Below are 13,783 nucleotides of genomic sequence, written 5' to 3' on the forward strand. Positions count from 1 at the left end.
TGCAAATTACCTACGCAGAGAATGGCAATGTCACGCCTTTCATAGAAGACGGTCAGCAATTGCTGGACCGACTGATTAGAGGTATTGTATGGAAGGAAGAGAGGTTGAGGTTAGGTTGATAAATCCCGAGTCGTGGTGGACAATGTTTACACTGAGCAGGGGGCTGGTCTTCGCGGGCCGGGGAGGCTGGCATCGTGCTATTGGCTGGGCTTGTTTACGTCTCTGCCCGATCGACCTGGCCCAAGCTCCCTCTTCGGAATCGCGCCATTCACGCGTTAGGCTGGAGCCACTGCCGAGCCTCTCGGCTACGATCGCTGCCCGACCCTGGCAGCTTCCCGCTGGTGCCCACTCTCGACTCCCACCCCCGACCCCCCGGATTCAGAGGTTCCATGGGATTGAGTTGGCAGCCGCCATTCCACCTTTCCCACCGAGCCACCTTCCGATACCCCACGGTTGCGTTCGCTCCGGATCGACGACCGTCGGGAGCCTGCACTCGCTGGCAACCTCTCACTTCTTCTTCTTGTACAATCCTTTATGTGAATTTCGGGAGGCGTTTACACTTTGGGTGACAAATATCGAACAAACGTACACACCGCAATATTCCACCCGCTGTGCTGCTGTCTCCATTGCGCAGGGATAGGTACTCGGGACGCCTGTTTATAGTCCACACAAACGGGGAAAGCGCCGTCGCAGCTTGTGCGCCACGAGCTGCAGCCACCGACGAGTACTCGCATCACCGCGTGTCGCAAACCCAACCCAAGCCTGCAGTGCCTCGCGCGAATGCACAACGGCCGGACCCGTCTGTTTACACTGGGCATTTTGCGTCGAGACGCCCGATCCGCGCCGCTCCTTCTTTCCCATACGTCTATCCGTACCCCGCCGCTTATCCTCACGACAGCCCGCTCGCAACGCGCAACCGACTACCTGCCACAACGGCAGATCGCTTCGTTTCCGCAACCACGATCGCCATGAGCACAGCCGATTGAGACGGCCATGGTTCGTGTCACTGAGGAGCTGGCGCTCTCGCCAGAGCATGTCACTCTTTACTCCGCTAGCGACCCGCTACTCGGTCATCTGCCCGTCCTCATCTTCCACGGCCCCTCCACGACCGCCAACTACACCCTGAATAGCTCCCGAATCCAGATTCATATCTACAGTCCAGCCGGCTACCAAACCTTCCCGCGAATCACCGTCTCGCCGAACTCGCCCTTCTACAGCGTTGTTGCACACCTGCCGCGCGAGTTCCAGGGCGACGAGGTCTGCAGAGGTCTGGCATTTGGTCTCTACAAGTACTTTAGCGAGCTGCCCGAGGCTGTAAAAACCCATCTGAGGAATCAGTACCCGACCCCTCGGAACCGCCGCCCGGGCTCAGCACCGTCGTTGTTCAGCGAGCAGCATGCGGCCGACCTGGCCAAGGCGGCCATTCAGGCTGAGAACACCACCGAGATCATCGGAATCTTGGAATACGCCCTGCGGACACAGCACTTGAGCAATGTCGACATTGACCTCGTCCTGCCACCAGGTTCAATCGTGCCGCTGGAAAACGCCGATTACGAGGAGGTTCCTGACGATGAGGACGACATTTTGGATCCAACCCTACGGCAGTATGGCGGATATACTCCCTTGGTGAAGCTCTTCGGAGAGCCGGTGTTTCTGCCGACTTCCAAGCTGCGGCGTGCGCCCTCGAGACCAACTTCGCTGAACCGGAGCAAGTCGCTTTCCAAGAACCACAAGTTGGAACTCCGCATGAAAATGGGCGAATTGGTCGACACCGAGGAACGCTACGTACTCAAGCTCACTGAGCTTGTCCAGAACATTGCCACTGACTTCCGCCAGAAAGCCAAGGAGCGGCCGGCCGGCAGCATCAGCCCAAGCGAAGAGGATATGGAGAAGCTATTCCCAAAATCGGCAGATAGCATCCTAGAGGTCAACTCGGCCTTCATGCAAGAGCTTCGGCGTGTCATGGATGAGACCGAGGAGGAAGCTCTGAGGGACATGGAGCTTCCGTTCCCCGCACCAAGGCTGGGGGGTTCTGGCAAGCCGAAGGACCCAAGCGGCGCGCTCGCAATGGCCAAGATCTTCCTGGAGTGGTTCCCCAAATTTACCGAATGTTACCAGGACTATATTCGAGCTAGCCAGAACTTCCCTCAGCTCCTCAATCTGTTCCTCGACAATCAGTCCAGCTTCCGCCAACGGGTTGTCCAGGCCGGGGAACAGACGATCCGCTCGCTGCTCATCGAGCCTGTACAACGACTGCCTCGGTACAGCTTGTTCATCGACCAGATCATCTCCTGTCTCCCCATGACACACCCGGCGCTGCAGGCCTTTCTTCGAGCCAGAGACATCATCACAAACATCTGCTCGATGGACGAACCGCTTCCAGATAAGCCCCACGCCACAACCCGCCTTCGCGCCATGGTTGAGCATTGGCCGCCGGACTTTGAGCCCAAGGGACGGCTGATCCTGGCTGCCGACTTTCTCGAGCTTGCTCCACCTTATGTCTCAGTGTCGCAGAATACAGAGATGGCGGATCGCCCGGGCGTTCTTCTCCTCTTTTCTGACTGCATCGTCCTCCTCCAGAAAAAGACGGATTCGGGCTTCACAGGACGCGACTTCCTTCGGGAGATCGATAAGCCATCCCCTGCCGGTTTGCTGGCATCCATGAGCAACGCCGCTGGTGGACCCGGGAGTTGGGAATTTGCATTCATGGGATGGCATAACCTGGCTGATATCCGGTTTACCGAATCCTCCGACGGGCGACTGATCTGGATAACATCAACTCAGGAGATGAAGGGTGCACCTGCGAGGGAGCATGCCACCAGCAAAGCCATAACCTCGAGATGCTTCCTTCTACAGGATCATTACGAGGGCCGAGCTATCAAATTCAGCGAAGATATTGTCAGAGCTCGCATTGAGGGTCGCTTCTCTGAAAAGGAGAGGGAAGATCCAACATGGACTCTTCGGGCAGTGAAGATGCAGGATAACAATTTCGGCCTCCACGCGGCCGTCTTCCAGGAGGGCGCCCAGCAGCTGATCGAGGGGCGCAGGGAACCAGCACCTATTCGCATCGTTCTGGACAACGAGAAAGGCACCAAAGGAGCGCCAGTCGGCCATTACGGTGTCGAGATTGTCGTTGAGGTGAGGACCGGCGACATGCGCAGGATATCGATGAACACCGCCGGTCTGAACGGGAGGAAGTTCACCGACGATGTCGCGCTCGAAGATTTCCTCCCCACACTCTCTCGCCGGATTATACAGCTCCTCAGCACCCAGTTCAGCGTCGCTAACATGGGACTCGTGCCTGCCCTGGTGTCATACTACAGCAAGATCCTGCGCTCGCTCAACATCAGTGCCAGAGTCGAGAAGAATACTCGGTCATTCCTTTCCTCCTCTCCAGTGAAGTTGCTCTCAAATCTTCTGGCGGGAAATACCGCGTCATCTAGTAGCACCTCGGTCGACAGCGCAGGCATCGGCGGATCGAGGCATAAACATACACGCTCTAACAGCCAGAGAGATGTGACCGTGCTGTCCGGATCGCTGAAGGACCGAGACATACCTCGTCTCATGGTGGAAGAAGAGGCTCCAGACAACCCTCTGATGCGGCTTGAGCAGACCTTTACTGGATTCGTCGCCAACATGCAAGCACGCAAGGGCTACTTCATCGGTCGAACGTTGCTGAGCAGATCGATGGCTGACGAACTTGCGGTCAATGACCTTTACAATCGCCTCATCGAGTTTCCCTTTGACCTGGACGCTGCGTCGGAACTTGGAACGGAGGTCATCTTTGCGGCGTTTGAGAAGTTCATCCGCATTGCTTGGCGCGAGCAGATGGGTCCGGTCATGACGATGCAGGCACTTGGAGCTCTCCAGGTGCGAGCTTCCAAAAAGGTCGTGGGAGACTTCGCCGACTTTGTGCGGTTCCTATTTAGTGATATGGCACCTCAAAATCGCCGGGCTTTCACCGCGCTCATCAAGCTGCTGGCCGATCTTCTTGACGGTTGCTCAAACGATGGCGACAGAGGCGCGTTGACGCTGGCCTTCGCGGAGCTACTGGTCGATGACGGAAGCGCATCAGATTATATCAATCTTCTCGACCGGCTCGTTGAAGACTGCGACCGGATTTTCGAGAAGACTGACCAGATGGACCCCATCAGTTTGCTTCTCCAGAGCTCTCCTTACGACCCTTCGTGGACAGCGAGTTACCGTAGTCATAAGTCAATAACGGGATCAGTGACATCGAACACGTCCTCACTGCGCAGGAAGTTCGGTTTCGACACGCTCTTGCGGCAGAACAGCAAGACGGAGACAGACCGGCCATCCGTATGGCGAACGCTGAGCAAGCACAACAAAACGGCAAGCGCTCCGGAAAACGGGCTCAGCCTTTCGATGGCCAGCAGGTCAAAATCTGTGGACATGGGACCCAACTACACGCTGCCCAACAGGCTCCGTCGCCCAGGATCCCGCGACCGGCCCCCGGTTGCGGGTGCCTTCGACGACATCGGGCACCGGCCCATGAGCTCTCACCGGCTCGAAACCATTGGCGAGCCGGAAGTGGTGGAACCAACCACACCCAAGTACCTGAAGAAGAAACGTAGGAGCTCGCTCTCGGACCTCAAGTCGCTCATGGAAGCGGCGAGTCTGGAAGATGACGACCCGCCGCTCATGCCCCTGCAAGTCAACAACCAGCAGACCGCCGAGAAGTTCAACTCGGTTCCGCGACCTCCATCACCCTCAAAGATCCCTCTCAACCTCGAATCTCAGATACACCCGCTGCGCTCATCCAAGCAAAAGGAGAACGCTGCGGACTTGTTCCAGCAGCTAGACGAGGTCTCAGAGAGCGAAAGGAACGAAAGGAGCGAAAGGCCGACGCTGCAGAGAACTCGTGCTAGGACCATGACGATCTCGCAGATCCCCACGCTGCGACAGACGCCTCGTATCCCTGTGCCTCCGTCCTTGGAATCGCCCACCCGCCCATCTAGCAGTCCCGGTAAGCCGCCGGGCACACCAGGCACCAGCCAGAGACTCCGCCTCCAGTCCCCAACGAAGCTCCGCGAGCGCCTGCAGACTGAAAAGAAGGCCGTCGACGAGGTGGACGCGTCGATCAAGTCGGAACTCTCGCGCATCTCCGAAGACATGGCACGGGTGAACGGGTCGCTCCCGAGGTCCGCAACCGGCGACATCCGCAGACTCTCGGCCGCTATCAGGGCGCTCGAGGACCGCATTCCTCAAGCAATGCAGGAACTGCAGGAGCGACACGCCCTCATACAGCAAGACATGGAAGCCACCCTCAAGGCGACCGAGGCCAAGGTGAAAGCCATCGACCAGCTCTACAAGGAAGCTACGGCGGAGAATGAGCTTCTGTACGAGAAATTCAACTCGGAGCTGAGCAAGATCGTCAAGATGCTCAAGGGCAAAGGGCGCGAGGACAAGGAGGAGCTGATCGCTAGGCTCAAGGACTCGAGCGAGGAGGCGGCGAGGGCCAAGAAGGAGAACGCGAGGCTTAAAAGGGAGATGGTTAGTCTGCGGATCCTGCTGAAGGGCGCGACGACTAGTGGTAATGGGGAGGGGAATTAGTTGCTCATTGGGTTCCATTGGGTCTTGGGTGTTTGGTCTGATTGGCAGTTGGCGACTGCTCGGTTCTACAAAAAGGCAAAGGGGCTCTTTCTCGGCGTTGGACGGTTGCTTCGACTCGGCCGTGCGGATCCTGCTGCAAGGTGTTGCGCTACATTCGGTTGTTGGGTCTTGTCTGCTGTGTACGTATGTTCGGAGTAAGGCTCTGCCTCCGAGAGCAACGTCGGGGGAATTGTATTCTTGATGTTTCAGTTTTTGGCACGCAGCTTGATATCCCGTTTCAGAGCATAGGACGCATCAACACGGAGGAAGATCCCGGGGGTCTTCTCAGGTTGTGTCCATCATTGGGGTATCATAGGTATCATGATCATGCATCGAAGACGGAAGGTCAGTATGGCTGCGTCGACCCCTGAGTACTTGGCCCCTTCTCCTTCCCCTTCATCCTCATCAGGACCTCTTTCGCCTTCCCTTCCTCCACCCAGCACTCGAAGAACAACGGCCCCGCCTCCACCGCCCGTATCGGCCGTGTCCTCACCCCGCCTATATCCTCTCCGCTTATCTCCTTTCCCCCCTTGCTCGCAGGCTGCAGGTTAGGTTCTGAGGGTATCCAAGCCTGCGGGTGCTATGTGCAGTGTTAGCACGCAACAACAGATTTGCCCGCCGCTACCTAGAGTCAAGCGAATAAAAAGAGCACTCACACCTATAGGAGCCCGCCCCTCATCCTGCAACTCCACAGCAACAGTAAACGTGCACCCTTGGACAGGCAACGGCCCCATGCCCTCGGCCGTGGACGCCATCCGCCGCAGCGCCCCGCGCAGCTGCTCGTCGAGATCGGGCCAGCGCAGCGTCGACGCCTCGTCCGCCACTAGGTGCCGCTCGTGCGCCTCCTCGGAGCGCGAGCCATTGGCGAGCACCCGCGCAAAGTCGTGCATCGCTTTGGAGGTGGCTGTCGCCGACTTGCTCGTCGCCGACGTCGGCCATGCCGGGAAGCGCGACGTGTCGATCAGCCAGCGCTCGAGCACCGCGCCGGGCGGGATGGTGTCCGCTGTTGTTTTTTCCTGCGAGGTGGGGCTAGTGCTCGTGCTTGTTGATGATGCCAAGGGAGAGGAGGAGATGTCATCGGAGGAGCGGGGTGAGCTGGGGGGGTGGTGGCGTGAAGTGCCCCCGAAGGATTGGTCTAGGGGGCTGTGAATCACGATCGCTATGCGCGAGACATGTCCGGCGGAAAGCTGGACGTTGACGGCGTCGACGGCGTCGCGAATCCAGGCGCAGACCTTCGGGTGGCGGTTCTGGTGGACTGGGAGGTTGTAGGCTTTGGTGGACAGGAAGGTTGCCGGTGGGTAGATGTTGCGGTAGTAAAGTATGTTGTGGATGGCGACGATGAGGAAAGAGTTGAAGGAGGTGAGGAGGATGTGCGAGTGGTCGATGGGGAGCGACGATTCTATCGCTGTGCTGGGGTTGGCCTCTGGTTGTGGCGGCATTGTGCGGACTGGATTGGTCGTTTTGCTCGTGTAGATGAAAAAGGGTAGAAGTAAAACAAGGATAATCTAAGAAAGAAGGTACGAATGGAAAAAGGTAAAAGAAGGGGCCACAAGTAATGAATTGATACAGAAACCTAAACTAGCGAACGCTCACTCATCCTGCCACTCCTGCCTTCTTCAATGACTCGGATTGCCTTGTCCCAAGCTGCCACCCCTACGTAGTACTTTTAATTCGCGGGGTTGTTCTAAAGGACGCGACTTGCCCACTCATGTCAACGCCACATCACCTGACTTTCTCGGCAAGCTTTAGTTTCTCTCACTTCTGGCAATTCGGTGTCCCGCGTCAACCCCGCAGGTCACTGTCGCGTCCAAGTTGGGAGCCAGAAACCCAGAGCTCCACTCTTGTTGATCGTGTCCGTCCTAATCCATCTCACCCCACGTCCACCGCCGTTTCGACTTTGGCAGGCTCCCGAGACTAGAGCTGCAAAAGACGTGTGAGTCTCTGCCAGCGGGACTTCCGTCATACTGAAAAGCTCCCCTTGTTTTTATCGGCAAAGGGTAACAAACCAGTTCTAGCAACAAATCAGCGTCGGCCAAGATGGACGAGCACCTGGCGCAGCTGCTCGCCAAAACGCACGACAAAAGCGAGGGCCCCCGCAAGCAGGCCGAACTCGACCTGCTGCACGCCCAGTCGGTTTCCGAGTTTCCCTATTCCCTTGCACGCATCGGCTCGCATACCGGTGTTCCCATCGAGATTCGCCAGTCGGCCCTGACATACCTCCGCAAGTTCATCGAGAAGAACTGGGGTCCAGATGAGGACGGTGGCGTCCCTCACATTCCGATTCCGGAGCCAACAAAAGATCACCTGCGGAATGCGATGCTGGAGCTCGTTCTGAGCCCGGAGGATGAGCGCAAGGTCAAGGTCGCCGCCAGGTGAGCATGACAGTGGGCGAGGTCTTGTCTGTTGTCGTGGGCGAAGGGAACTGACATACGCTGCCCACCAAGTTACGTGGTCTCCAAGATTGCCATGGCCGACTTCCCTCACCGCTGGCCCGCCCTACTCCCAGCTGTTCTAGCTGTCATGCCCTCCGGGACCGATGCCCAGCTCCACGGGGCTCTTCGAACCCTACAAGATCTTGTCGAGGATAGTCTGAGCGACGAGCAGTTCTTCAGCGTCGCTCGCGACATCATCAAGGCCTGTTATGACGTCGCGTTAAACGAGAACCGCAAGCAAAACCACCGGAGCCTCGCTGTCCTCGTCTTCCGCAGCTGCTTTGACCTCATGGATATCGTCAAAGACGACCACAAGAAAGAAGTCAAGACGTTTGCCGAGGAGGTCCTCAGTGGGTGGCTGCCCTTCCTGGAGCAGGTGATCAAGTCGCCGCTACCTCCCCTTGCTCAGCCAGGCTCACAGCCGGAGAGTTGGTACGGGCCAGTTGCGCTCAAGGATCAGGCAGTGAAGACGTTGCTGAAGATCAAAAATGTGTTCCCCTCGCTTCTGGTGTCTCAGAGCTTGGCTTTGTTCAGTGCGACCTGGGAGGAACTGTCAAGGCTGGCACCGTTGTACCAGTCTCTCTTCATTGACTCAGATGCCCAGAGCCGGTTGGAGGACATCGACGGCCTTCCGTTCACGCTAGACTTCCTGGTGCTAGATGAACTCGACTTCCTCAACCAGTGTTTGCGAGCTCCGCCAGTCCGAAAGCAGCTGGACGCCGAAATCAAGGCGCGTGGTGCTGTGCACGATACACCGTGGGCGTTAGACCTCATGAACTTGCTGGTCTCGTTTTCACAGATCACACAGGAGGAAGAAGGGTTGTGGGATATTGACGTCTCACTCTACTTGGCGGAGGAGACCTCTGTTTCCTCCAACTATACCCCCAGAACCGCTTGCGGCGATCTCATCATCAAGCTCGCCGAATGGTTGAACCAGCGCGCTCTGGAGGGGTTATTCGCATACACCAAGGCGCTCTTCACGGGAGAGGGCGCAAGCTGGCAGAAGAGGGAAGCGGCGCTTTACCTGTTCAACGCCATCTTGGACGACTTCCAGGACATGCAACAGGAGGTGCCAGCCGAGATCGCAAATGCGTATCTCGAGCTCGTTAACCACGCCGTGGGCAGACGGGACGAGCCTATGCTGCGTGCCCGCGGCTACCTCGTTGCTGGTGCCTTGGCACAAAACTACCAGCCGGCCGTCGGCCTGCTCGATCGTGTAATCAACGCGATCACGAGTGACGAGTCTGAACTGGTGCAAGTTGCAGCCGTCAAATCGGTGGAGAACTTCGTAAGAGGTGATGTTGTACCGGTGGACCGGCAGGTCCCCATCATTGCGGCTATCCAGCGCTTCATGGAAGCCAAGGATCTTACTGAGCTAGAAGATGCCGACGATCTCCTGGTCACGCTTTTGGAAACCCTTCGCAGTGCGATTAGCATGGATACTAGGATTGCTATTCAGCCCGATAGCAAGGCGGTGGATCTTCTGTTCCTCATTGCGAAGCACGGCGCCGCCAATTTCCAAGTCACTATGATCGTCTGTGAGACTTTCGAGGTGATCGCTAGGACATTCAAGGACAACGAGGGGCATCTCAAGGACACGGAACACCGTCGTCTTTATGCGGCCCTGTGCGGAAAGGTCTTGCCGTCCATAACTGGGACCTTCGACGTCGCGAACCTGACACAGGACGATCCTCTTGTTACGGTTTGTATTTCTCATGCCTCCCCTGCAGGTCTGGATGCTAACCCGGTGACAGCTGGCTGCCGACCTCCTGTCTCTCCTTGCTCAGTTCGGCTCCGAACCGCTCCCCGACGGCTTCGTTGCTGCCACCCTGCCGAAGCTCCACCGCCTCCTGATGACGTCCTCCGAGGGCGACATCTTGCGTCCTGGCGCCGAGGCCGTCAAGTACATTCTTATGCACGACCACAAACAGGTATTTAGCTGGCAAGACGAGAACGGCCAGTCTGGTCTCGAGGTTTGCCTCCGAATCATCGATCGTCTGCTCGCTCCCAATATTGAAGACAACGCCGCCTCGGAAGTCGGTGGTCTGGCCGCGGAACTGGTTGAGAAGGCCGGCCATGAGCGGCTTGGCCCCTTCTTACCGCAGCTTCTACAGGCAGTCGCGGCACGCTTGGATAGCGCTCAGGCAGCGCCGTTCATCCAGTCTCTGATCCTAGTGTTCGCGCGGCTTTCCCTCGTGGGCGCCCAGGACGTGGTCAACTTCCTCAGTGACATTGAAATCAACGGCCAGGTGGGACTGCAGGTTGTTCTCAGCAAGTGGCTTGAGAACTCTGTGAACTTTGCTGGTTACGACGAAATCCGGCAAAAGTAAGTGTCCCCATCGTGGTCGTCGAGCAAGGGTGAATACTAATATAGTTAGTGTCATTGCCTTATCCAAAATCTACTCCCTGAATGACTCTCGGCTTTCCCAGACCATGGTCAAAGGGGACCTCATCATCGAGAACAGCGACAGAATCATGACAAGGTCGAGGGCCAAACTTAGTAAGCTGACGTTTCATGGCATACTCCACGCGGCGAAACTAACATCACTCTACAGACCCCGATCGATACACTATCATTCCGGCGCCGCTCAAGATCCTGAAGGTGCTGATCGAGGAATTGCTCTCCGCGTCTGGCATGCACACCGCCGCCAACATAACCACCACGGCGGCGACGGAGTATGCCGATGAGGACGACGAAGACGGCGACAATGAAGGATGGGAAGACGAGCCGGATGACACGCTCGACCTAGCGTTGGGCAGCACCAAGTCTGACCTCATGGGCTGGATCGAGGGCGGCGGCTCGCGACAGCGCGACGATGAGACCCAGGCTTACCTGGTCGACTTCTTCATCCGCGCTGACAACGAGAACATTGCCGGCTTCCAGAACTGGTGCAGTATGTTGAGCGACGACGAGAAGCGGAAGGTGAAGGAGGCGGCCGCGCAATAGGAGGCGCCGACCGTTATTCATTCACACGGTCCATGGCAGTCACCATGTCCGATCCGGAAGATGCGCTTGCTGAATGGGCGAACGCTGGGTGTGACTTTGGTTTGGGAGAAAGGAGGTCTCCATAAGTGTCGACGCGATTCGACCGCGTGCTGAGTATGGGATATGCTGCTGGGGTATCGGTGGACAAGGAGGGAATGCGATGCGGTGTGGGCATAACTGACGAGCTCAAGCGATCCACGCCTTGATTGTGGGTATAAGAAGGAATGGAAGGGACGAGGAGTGATGTGCGAATAAGCATTGTCATCCGCCGGTATGATGGTATGTAACTACTGTAACCAGGACCTAGATAGACAGCAGTGCCTACTGCTTTGACCGTACAACAGGAATACCGAGACGCTGAGAGATCATATAGCTACAAATCCAGATTTTGAGTACAAGAAGTGAAGTGGCTATCATAATAGCACTGCTTCATTATCGTGAGCCGGACGTCAGTATCGTACTAATACATACTAGTAGGTAAGGTAGATACACATGAAACCCTTAGATTTGCAGTCATTCCTCGTTCCAAGCCAGTCTGCGTCTCCTTTGCCCATTTCCACTCTCAGTCTCTCCCAGCCTGCATCACAACACTCTTAAAAGCAGTTTTCAATCTTCCAAACTGCTCACCCACCCGACACATACAGCTCCAGCCGGCCAAAGCTCACATCACAAAGGGCTAGATGATATCTCCCCCTCCGAACGCGCCAAAGCCACCAAATCCTCCTCCACCCCTTCCTCCCGGCCGTCCTCCACCAAACCTTGGTTGACCCCCCGGACCGAGCGGATCCCACCTCGCCCCTGGCGGGACCTGCCCGCCGAAGGTATCATCCCCCTCGCCTCCCCCCCCTCCTCTGGGCCCCTGAAACAGCGGGTCGTCAAAGGTAGGGTGCATCCCTCCACCTCCTCTTGCTCCGCCCCCTAGTCCGCCGCCGGGCCGGCGCAAGCCGCCCGGGCCGGTGAATGAGCCCCGGATGGGATCGTGCGGTCCCAGCCCGGCTGGGTACAGGTCGTCCTGTCCTAGGCCGCCGAACCCGCCTGATGGACCGAAGGGGATGGGGCCGCGCGGCGGGCGGTTGACTTCGTACTCGTCTTCGAAGCCCGGCGGCGGGAAGTCAGCGGCTGGGATTGGGCCGCGCGGCGGGGCCGCGAGGGGGTCGGGGGCTGGGTACGGGTTTGGGACTGCTGGTGGAGGGAGGTGGGAAGGGAAGGGAGGCCGGTTGGGGTCGTGCGGTTGGGGAGGGGGTGTCGTGCGCCGGTGGGAGGTCGCTTCTTCGCTGTAGCCTTCCTTGTAAAGGGCCGGGAGTAGGCGTTGAATCAGGGAGACTTTTAGCAGGGACGCCAGATCTGTTCGCGTTCGCGACGAGGTTAGTGGAAGGCTAGGTATGTAGGCAGGTAACGGGGAAGAGAAGCCTGCCTGTGATCCGCTCTTCGGAGATAAAGAGGGTTTTGAGCTTTTGCGGGAGATTGCTTCGGTCTTCGGTGCCATCTTCCGTCATTGGTATACGCAGGGGCAGCGCGGCTGACGAGATGTAGTCACGCGCGGTGATGTCGAAGCGAGCGATGCGGTCGTCGCCGATGGCCAGGCCGCGGACTTCAATCTTAGCGCCCATACGGTCGATGTGTACGATGAACTGCATCGATGACTGAGTGTGGGCGTAGGCGAAGCTGTGCGTGTTGAGTGACTTGTTCCATTGCGCTGGCAGGCGCGGGGCTGTACGGGCGCATTCAGCTTCTTGAGGCGATGTTAGCTCTGAGACTGCCAGCCGCGGGGAGGCAACGCACCGATTTTCTGGTCTTCGTTGAAGCCCAGTAACCGGAAGCCAACGTTTACCATGCAGGCATGGACGAAGAGCGCGACGCAGTCAAGCGAACTGCTCAGATCGGAGGTGGTATCGTCTTTGTCGTGGGTCGGCAAGGCATTAGCCATAGCCTCCGCAACCGCGGCTGGGCCAAGGGGGTCCGGCGCCATTGTCTCTGTTGTTGTGGCCGTGTGATAAAAGCCTCTCGGTTCTGACAGCGAGTGCCTGGTGTCAGCGCCTGTTCTTGAAGGACAAGCTTGGTGTTGAAATTGACTCGGAAGCTCCAAGTTCAGTCCAAGCCTCCAAGGGGCCAAGCTGCCAATGTGGGGACAGAATGCGGGCGGGGCAGCAAGGCCCCAGCCATGACGACAGCAACTTCAGCCTTAAATGTGGGGCCCCTTGGCATGCAGTGGTCCACTTCATCTTCAACCTCACAACATCGGTGGACCCGAGTCTAGCACGCCTCCCATTTATATAAGAGGTGGTGAAGAGAGCACGGCTTTTTTCATACAGGGCTTTGGCTGCACTAACAGTTCGTACATTTCTGATTGTCACAGATGAATCTTATATGGAGACTGGATTACGCAAGATTCACTTCGCCCAAGGCCGTTATTATCACCACTGGCAAAACATACGAGTTTGGATTTGTTTTGCCATGCCATAGTTGCTTCCTTTCGCGTCACTGGGACAGGTCAAAGGCAATCTTGTGGCCGGCAAGACTTCAGCATGTGTAGACCCTTCGGTATGTCAATTCACTAGCGAGTGCGGGTAACATGGGTAACATATTAAGCAATTCCTCGCCGATGACCCCTGCACCCGATCCCTCGAAGGGTACGCAGTATGGCAGTCGTACCAATAGGTCGAGCGGTTTCCATGCTGCTCAGAGGCCTCCACCCAGTTTTGGCTTTTGTGTTCCTCTCCCAAATTGCCGAACGTCAAACGCAACTAGTATA

At 57.3% G+C, this 13,783-nt stretch overlaps 4 protein-coding genes across 4 annotated transcripts; 2 read left to right on the top strand and 2 right to left on the bottom strand.

The window, feature by feature from the left end:
* Positions 1 to 781: 781 nt before the first annotated feature.
* B0T15DRAFT_172860 (uncharacterized protein) lies at positions 782 to 5,766 on the top strand. The gene has a single exon (XM_062862214.1). It carries the CDS (start codon positions 994 to 996, stop codon positions 5,572 to 5,574), a length of 4,581 nt encoding a protein of 1,526 aa, XP_062723075.1. The 5' UTR covers positions 782 to 993; the 3' UTR covers positions 5,575 to 5,766.
* Positions 5,767 to 7,186, bottom strand: B0T15DRAFT_172859 (DNA-binding protein). The gene is made up of 2 exons (XM_062862213.1): positions 6,270 to 7,186; positions 5,767 to 6,193 (listed from the first exon to the last, which is right to left on the bottom strand). Exons 1-2 carry the CDS (start codon positions 7,050 to 7,052, stop codon positions 5,960 to 5,962), a joined length of 1,017 nt encoding a protein of 338 aa, XP_062723076.1. The 5' UTR covers positions 7,053 to 7,186; the 3' UTR covers positions 5,767 to 5,959.
* A 165-nt stretch (positions 7,187 to 7,351) lies between these two features.
* B0T15DRAFT_529839 (armadillo-type protein) lies at positions 7,352 to 11,440 on the top strand. Its single transcript, XM_062869132.1, has 5 exons — positions 7,352 to 7,985; positions 8,058 to 9,747; positions 9,800 to 10,371; positions 10,424 to 10,545; positions 10,601 to 11,440. Exons 1-5 carry the CDS (start codon positions 7,651 to 7,653, stop codon positions 10,990 to 10,992), a joined length of 3,111 nt encoding a protein of 1,036 aa, XP_062723077.1. The 5' UTR covers positions 7,352 to 7,650; the 3' UTR covers positions 10,993 to 11,440.
* B0T15DRAFT_529842 (PI31 proteasome regulator N-terminal-domain-containing protein) lies at positions 11,441 to 13,163 on the bottom strand. Its single transcript, XM_062869133.1, has 3 exons — positions 12,814 to 13,163; positions 12,446 to 12,763; positions 11,441 to 12,375 (listed from the first exon to the last, which is right to left on the bottom strand). Exons 1-3 carry the CDS (start codon positions 12,998 to 13,000, stop codon positions 11,708 to 11,710), a joined length of 1,173 nt encoding a protein of 390 aa, XP_062723078.1. The 5' UTR covers positions 13,001 to 13,163; the 3' UTR covers positions 11,441 to 11,707.
* Between the last annotated feature and the right edge of the window lie 620 nt (positions 13,164 to 13,783).

Source organism: Chaetomium strumarium (assembly GCF_033439665.1).
Source record: "Chaetomium strumarium strain CBS 333.67 chromosome Unknown B0T15scaffold_3, whole genome shotgun sequence".
In the NCBI taxonomy this organism is placed as follows: Eukaryota; Fungi; Ascomycota; class Sordariomycetes; order Sordariales; family Chaetomiaceae; genus Chaetomium; species Chaetomium strumarium.